General features: G+C 31.0%; 1 protein-coding gene across 1 annotated transcript; it reads right to left on the bottom strand.

Moving 5' to 3' along the window:
* Positions 1–317: 317 nt before the first annotated feature.
* Positions 318–1338, bottom strand: LOC111918185 (protein RADIALIS-like 1). Its single transcript, XM_023913843.2, has 2 exons — positions 965–1338; positions 318–561 (listed from the first exon to the last, which is right to left on the bottom strand). The coding sequence occupies exon 1, from the start codon at positions 1215–1217 to the stop codon at positions 966–968; it is 252 nt and encodes an 83-aa protein (XP_023769611.1). The 5' UTR covers positions 1218–1338; the 3' UTR covers positions 318–561; position 965.
* Between the last annotated feature and the right edge of the window lie 7313 nt (positions 1339–8651).

Consider the following 8651-nt stretch of genomic DNA (forward strand, 5'->3'; position numbering starts at 1 on the left):
ATATATATATATATATATATATATATATATATATATATATATATATTTTACATATTAGGTTTTTGTTTCAAAATCCCTTTTTAAATATTTTTTACAAATTCTTTTTCATACATGCTACCTGATGCAGCGACCGTGTAGGCATCCAGTGCAAACCCTAGTTTCAAGCCAAAGGTTAGAAGCTCTCATAACCCTAACTCAAATAATAAATCTAGCAGAGGTTCTTTCATTTATATATATTTGGATTTTTTTTATAACGCATATAATAAACATATTGAATTCATTAGAGAATTGATTACAGCAAAATTGCGGAAATTGCATGGAAAAAAGAAGCATAAACCAGATCTTCGCCTGTGATTTCAGACGATATATACTGGTATTTTCACCTCAGGAAAACTATAAACGATAGAGATTTTCTGCTAGGATGTAACAGAAATCAACTTACATCAAGGAATCAATTTTATTATTGATTCCAGAATTACAATAATGTAATAGTATTGCATGGTAGTCGGAAGACGAAGATCGTTCTCCTGTTTATTGATGCTTAGCTTTACGTTTGTCTTCCTGAAAATGGAAAAAGAGATTCATGAATATAGAAGAAAAATCATCATTTTCTATAAATATTGTCTTCAGTTAATTTCTTCGCGTTTATTCCATAGCCCTATAAGTTTTGTTTTCTGAAAATTGTTATGGTTGCCACAAGGTAATATTGTTCAGAATAGATTGGGATCTTTACTATTTATTTTTTAGGCCACAATAAGTACTCTATTTTGTACTCTAGCAACTAATATTGATCATAGGTGTTACTATTAGTTATTTAGTTTTATGAATTCATATGAACTAGAACCAATGTGTAACATGGTCAAAACGGGGACATGATATATTATATTTATATATAATTAAAGAAGGTGATAGCTTGTTATTATATGTATATGGGTGATCATTATTGGTTTCGTATATATGTTACCTTAGTTATGCCCCCTAGTGGTCCTATAATTTGGAAAAGGAATTTGACCACTCTCGATGTGCTTCACATCCTCAACAAGGATTTCATAATGCCTCTTCACTTCTTCTGCAGTCTTCCCACCAACAGCTTTGGCAACATTGTGCCAACGGTCAGGGGTATTTTTGTCAAACACAGAAAGAGCCACTTCAAAGTCCTTGTTTTGCTTGGCTGTCCATGAACCCGATCCACTTGAGGACATAGAGTTAGTTGCCATGCAAATACGCTATGAAGAAAAAGGAAGAGTATGGAGTTGATGTGTGGAAAATGGTGGAAAAGTAAGATCGAGGAAGTAAATTGTGAGACTTTAGGTGTAAAGAATAAAGAACAGTACTCTAAGTCAAGCCTTAAGAAGTGGTTTGTTGCAATAGGTGGCAATGTCTTTTTATAGCTCCATAAAAGAAGGGGTGAAGTGGGGTTGTGCTAGTTGGCTTGTAAAGGTTGCCTAAAGACAAGAATTTGAAGTGACTTGTATCCTTAAGCACCACAAATGAGTAGGACAAAAGATATCCCTAGTTTGGTGGAAGAATCAATATCTTTAATTTGGAAATGTTAATGATGTAATGTTAGTGTTACATATCTTCAATATCTTTAATTAGGAAATGTTAATGATGTAATGTTAGTGTTACATATCTGCTAAACACAGCCTTGTCTGTTCGATCTATATATGTTATAGTATACTCTCTCTCTTAAAAGCTCTTTTGAAGAACATAAAATTGAACAACAATTGAACGTGTTCGTTTCACATATCAGCTAGACATGGTCTCATCTCTCTCTTTTTATATGTTAGAGTAGCCCTCAATCTCAAAGGCTCTTTTGGTAATATCTACGATAATTTTCGTAATTCTTAGAGATCCCCCAATCTCTTCCAACATATTATTAGCTACAATCTCCATGACAGCATGTGGATTAAAACCATATCAAGATCTTAAAAACAGACTTAGTATACTATTACTTGATATAGGAGATACCCCGAGCCTTTTTGTTTCTTGTTTCGTATTTGAAATCCAAGCATCAACCACATTCATGCGATTTGGTTTATTGGGATCTACTATCTAATCTTTAATTAGGCCAATTTAGTAAGTCACTGTCTTAAAAGATAAGCATATCATAGAGTAAGGTGGGTCCAGTCGCCATATATAACAAGTGACCATAAGGTGTCAAATCCCATCTTTAAGAGCCACTAGTTCACTAGAAAAGAAGTAACCTTTGAATTTATCAAAAAAAAAAAAAAAACTACATGGTTATCTTGAAGAAGTACCTTTGTCCTAAAGAAAAGTCCAATTAGTATTGTAGCTAGCCAGCTGTGTCCGTACAATGATTTATTTCACTCGCACACGAAAATGTCAACACATTTACAATTGTTAATTCTACCTTATGAACTATGAATCCCATATTCCCATTACTAATGTTTCTGTTATTGTAAATATTTGATCAAACTGTTTACGTACACACCACAAAAGATCGATTATTGATAAAGACAGTATTTGTTTTTCGTCAGAAATGAATATGTATCTTCAATGAAGTGAGCAAATGAACGATGATTAGCTTATATGGACTTTTTTCAGTTAATGACACCAGGTGATTTCTTAATATCATGCTGACAATGCATATTATATAAATGCTTTTAAGGGTAACCACAACCTTTTTTTTTTTTTTTTTTTTTTTTTAAATATGTGTTGTCTTAATCTATCTCTTTGATGTCTTAAATTTTTATTGGCTCTTACTACAGTACAAACAAAATTGTTTTTTGAGATTTGGAAGGATTTAATATTATGTAATAAAAGGTCACTGTAACCTCTAGGTACTATATACAGTTTCTCTCATTTCAATTTTTGGGAGATATATATAGGATATAAGATATATAGTAACTAAGTTTTTCTCTATTTACCAAAATAACCCGAGTTAGAAATTAACATTGTATTTTGGAGTCCATTTATTTGTCACCGAGTGACTTTATGTCATATACTAAAATTACATTTTCTAGGGAAAAAAAAGTAACATTTTCAAATAGATATTCCGGAATCCGGAATCCGGATATAAGATAGTTGTTCTTCGCATTTTTAAAGTATTTTTCAAATTTCTAAGTTGTTCTTCGATAAAAGGCAAAAAAAAATATCTTGTAACATTTAAGGTTAGTTTTAAACTAGCTTATCAGATTTAAACGCTAGAACGGAAATTAACATTTAACAATAAGAATAGACTAAACTAGTAATTAACTTAATATGTTTATATTAGCATGTAAACATGTAACGTTAGCAAATCTTTTATTCCACGGTATTAGCCGGATTTCATTACATCATGGATAATAATATTAGGCAATTAAAAAGAATGGCAAGTCCTTCTACACTCTTGCGGATAAATACAAAATTAATCTTATTATTGATTTTGATTATGTGTTGAAGATGATCACATATAGTACATTTTACTTGATTATTTTGATTTATACGATAAACTTGGTGATATCAGGCAATCATGTACATCCATTTATGTACCCCATCTACCCACCAGTACCACAAGATTCTTTTTTCATTTCACATCTATCTTTGGTGGAAGGGCTAGCATTAGGCTATTAGGAGTAGAGTATAAACTCACACGTTAAAGCTGACTTGGCAGCCACAAGGACGCGTGAACACCGCTCCAACGTCCGTTGACTTTGTTGGAGTCTCTACAAAGACGGACGAAGACGGAGCTTGCTATTGGTTGGCTTCCTTTTTGACGGTTTGGAGGCCTTAGAAGCAATTAAAAAAAACATTTGACATTTAAACTTTGAAGATGCAAAATATGCAAAACTTTGAAGATGTGAAATATGTAGGTCTTCAAGTGAGGAACATATTTTTCAACAATTGTAGACTATGGTCTGTTAAGTAATTTGGGTCAAAAGTAACAAATCTCATCCCTAATTTCCTTCGCAAAATAGATTTTTAAAATTTATAAATTCCACCCTATAGACTTTTATACTCCTATTATTATTATTATTATTATTATTATTATTATTATTATTATTATTATTATTATTTTCTATGTTTTTTTAGTAACTTAGGTTTAAAATTCTATGTTTTTTTTAGTAATTTAGGTTTTAAGGGGGTGTTTGGCTTGGCTTTTTAAAACCAAAAGTATTTTTTGAAAAAGAAAAAAAAACAAAAGATGTTTGGCAAAATGGTTTCTTTTGAAGTTTTTACATAAGCAAAAAGAACTTTTTGGAAAAATCATGAAATCCTGACTTTTTGTAACTTTTTCAAAAAAAACTTTTAGGGTTTAAAAAGCTAAGCCAAACAACCTCTAAATTTAAGTTATGTAATTGGTTTTAAGTAATGTTCTTATTAATTAATTATGTTTTTTATTTTATTTAATGTCAAAAAAAAATAATAAATAAAAAGTTAAATATTATAAAGTGGTAACCATTTCTAAAGGTTAATAGTTTCGTAGTAGTTAATAGTTTGGTAATAGACATACATTTTTATGGTGAGTTGATGGTAACCCTTAGCCGGCTCAGTGTTTCATTGTTGCAATTAATAATTTCATTTATATTACCATTTTTTTATAATTTTTGCATTAAAGTTTCATCTCTCTCTCACACATAAAGAGGTTGAATTATATCGTAGTTGATTTGCTGATGCGGGGAAATATGAAGGCATCATGTAAGGTACGTACATGAGAATACTATATTCCTTAATCTTTTGATTTTTATACCTTTGAGTATAGTATTTTGATATTTGTACTACAAGGAGTCCCTAAAATGTTCAATCTTATTTATAAGATAAACATTACTACTTTTCTAATATAGATTAACATTAAATTATAATTTTTTTTTTTAAAAAAAAAGAAAGAAAGAAAGAAAAACCTCTAATATATATATATATATATATATATATATATATATATATATATATATATATATATACGAACATTCCAAGCATGGCCTTAGAACATCTTCGATGCAAACCTTTTGAAAAAAAGAAAACATTACATTTTAAATGGGTCATTTAAAAATATATAACCTCCTAGTAAAAAGCTTTTTTATCCCGCAAATCATTCTTAAGAGATTAAAAAAGCTTTATATGAGTTAATAGTAAAACCTTTTTATCAAATTGTTAGTGAAAAATCTAATTACAAATACAATAGTCTTTATAAAAGACTTATGCATTTCAGATGTTCTTAGTAAGAAAACAAATTAAATTTTTTTAACGTATAAAAATCCAGCAATGAGCTAGAACGAAAAACAAAGTACAAAAATTACAAGTTACAAGCCTAATAAGGAAAAATAAATCAATCAAGCCAACAAATGGAACGTACTTAATCTAATTGTAAGCATTTAACTGAATTTTATACACCACTTTTACACGGGATACTTTCCTTTCCCCGAACAGCCAAGAATTTTGGGCCTTCCATATAGACTACACCACCCAGTAGATTAAGGATAACTTCAAGCTAATTTCTTTTCTGTCCATGGGTCACATCTCTCACCAATTGTAACAACTACAACCGGTTTGCATGAACACAACTCTATCTCTCCATCAATGTAATGATTGGTGTTGTCGATGTTTCTCTAGCTTCAAGATTTCTGTTAAACATCAAAACAATACTTTTCTTAAAAGTCGTAAAAAGATTATGGAACATAGGAAAGAACAAGACAATGATTGGTCAAGTTGCTGAAGTCACATATGTAGGATTTTGGCCACACGATAATGGGGCTGTAATGATCATGGGAAGAAAAATATGTAACACAACTTTTTTTTAAGAATCTATACAGCGGCTAAAGTCCATCTAACAAGTTGATGAAACCTCCTACTTTGAACTTTGCATGGCCCCATATGCATTGTTTTCTAACCTTTTAAGTATGCCTTGTGATAAGAGTTTCTTCCCCTTACTAGCAAAGCAAATAGGAATCCGGTTTTAATGGAGAGATGGTCCATGCATCATAAGGATAAAATCTAATATTCAATAAAAATCTTTGAATGAAGTTTGAAGTTTGAAGATTAGATGCATGGGAAGTAGTTTATGACCTTTGAAAACATAAGTTTGAATAAAGCAAAGTAACAAGTCCTATGCGTTTGTTTACTTATAAATGGACAAAACAGTTCAATAAATGGACGACGGACGACGCAATGAAATAGACTGGACTAGACAAACTTTTTGGAGTAATCCATTATGAGGATATGAAAAAGCGTTCATCTCATTTCAGGTAAAACAAATTATAAAAAATTGCAATTTTTATGTCATCAATCACACTATTTCAATCCCAGTTAAATACATATCAAACAAAACAATTACAAATAAGACAATGTAAAAAAATAAAAATAAAAAGACATGCAAGTTGTTCGGATGGTTCACTTGACACACTGGAGACGATGATTGGTTTGTTTTTCAATCTTTTTTGTAGTGTTCAAATCTTCCTTCTTTGTGTTCATGAACTTATAATATTCATCAATCCCTCAATTAGGCGAATTTTATCGTTTTCAAGAAAATATTTATAATTATAATTAACGTAAATCAGGAATTAGGACATCAGTACGGACATTGTTACAAATGGTAGCAACATGAGAAGATTCTTGAGTACCAACTTAAAGATTTTGTGTGGGTCATGGAATCTTGTATGCTCATGTTGTCGTTGAATTATATTTTGTAGAAAAAGGAAATGCAGAATCATATGCTTTTGTTCCTCTACTTCATGTTTTAGCATAGAAACATTATTCTCATAAAGGGTACCCACTTTTAGTTTGGAAAAATATAAAACTCGCATCCAATGATCCAAAAATACAAATTGGACGATGACATTTATAGCCTTCAATTGCAAACTTATGATGAAATTTGATACATTATCACCAATATAGTTGAAGGTAAAAAGTAACTGGTATGAACATATTGTAATGATTACTAACAAACGATATTGTAACCTTATCAAGGAAAAAATCCATCTTTTCACCCAAAATGAAAAATATTACAAGTTTTAAAAAAAAAAACATAGGAATAAGTTTTATCACCCTTGCCAAATACATTTTCACAGTTTTGATTTATGATATCAAAATTTGCTTATAGATGAAATTTATGCTCACAAGTTGCAAATATGATATATGATATCATCATTATAACATCCAAACTTTTTTAAAACAAAAATTTACCATAATTCTACAATATATTAATGTGGTAATAAATCACAGTAAAAATACACTTTTACAAAACCTTTTTCAAAATTTATCAAAGTTCAAAAATATAGGGTATGACAAAACTAATATCAACAACCATAGTATAAGAGAAAATTATACCATCTCAAGACTTCATTAAGTCATATATAAGCTTTCTCTAGCATTCATTAAGTCATATATAAGCTTTCTCTAGCAGTGCGCCTCTAAGCTTTAAATTTTATACATGAGTACAAATCACATTAAAAAACAATATGTAAGTCAAAAGACTCTTTGAGCTAAATGAGTTTTGACCTAGCAAAACAGTTCAACTCATGTTTTCAAGATACATCTGAAACATATTACCAAACTCAAGAACGTCGTAAACTTTAAGACATAAACTTTGTATGAATTTCGTTTACAAGGGGTTATACGCTAAAAAAATTATACAAATATCCAATGTACATGACGAATCTATACCTCTAGCCAATATACTACCAACTCCAGTCTAGCTACACATGAATGAATTACTTCGTTGCTCCAATGGGGAATCTACATCCTCTCGCCAGTAAATTTCAGCAAAAGTCTAGCCACAAATGAACAAATCACCTCGTTGATGTAACGAGGAATCCACATCCCTTCACACTACTTTGTGACATGAGATACCATCCCAATTGTATTGTCTTATCCTGTTAAGAGAACCTGTCCAGACCTCTTACACTAAACCAATGAACACATTCATATCACAACACCTAAACAATGAAAACTCATCATAAGTAATCAAATAAAATATCACCCAACCCGTGAGACTCATTTACCAAACAACTAGCAAATCCTTTTTAAAATCATTTAAATATCTAGCATGTTAACACTTCCGAAACATATTATTACCAATGTATCTTTTTCAAATCGAGAGAACTTGAGCAATAAGAGACCCACTCATCAAAGCATTTGCATATAAAAGACTTGCTTGCCATCAAACATTTTCCACTACAAGAAAAAGACCCTTTTACGACGTGCAAACCACGACACTCGATGATTTATGTTACGCAAAGGAGAGTGACATTAAAAGAGTGTCGTCTATTCAAAAAATTTAAGGATTGAGGTCATGCATTATTGCGTGCCCTTAAATAGTGTCTCATATAAAAAAATTAAAAACACGGAGGGCACTCGTGCGTCCTCTGTGAATGTCGTTTTATATATTTTTTTAAAGAAACGCGCGTCTCTAAGAGGGAAAATGAAATCCCTAAATTTTTTAAACACCCGCCTTCTTCTCCTACATTCATTTCCATATGACTCTCATATCTACCCTACATCCTCTCCACCTGTCACCCACATCCACTGCCTCATAAAATTTTCACAAGCTAACGATTCCAAAGCCTACTAGCGATTGGGGGTTATTTTCACATCTGCTCTACTTTCCATCATCCATCTACTTCTGCCCTAGATCCGACGATTGAAGAGTACAAATATGTGTAGGGTTTTATTTTATTTTAAGCTTCCAGTTCTCCTATTTCCGTGGTGATCGA

Source organism: Lactuca sativa, chromosome 9, assembly GCF_002870075.4.
Source record: "Lactuca sativa cultivar Salinas chromosome 9, Lsat_Salinas_v11, whole genome shotgun sequence".
NCBI lineage: Eukaryota > Viridiplantae > Streptophyta > Magnoliopsida > Asterales > Asteraceae > Lactuca > Lactuca sativa.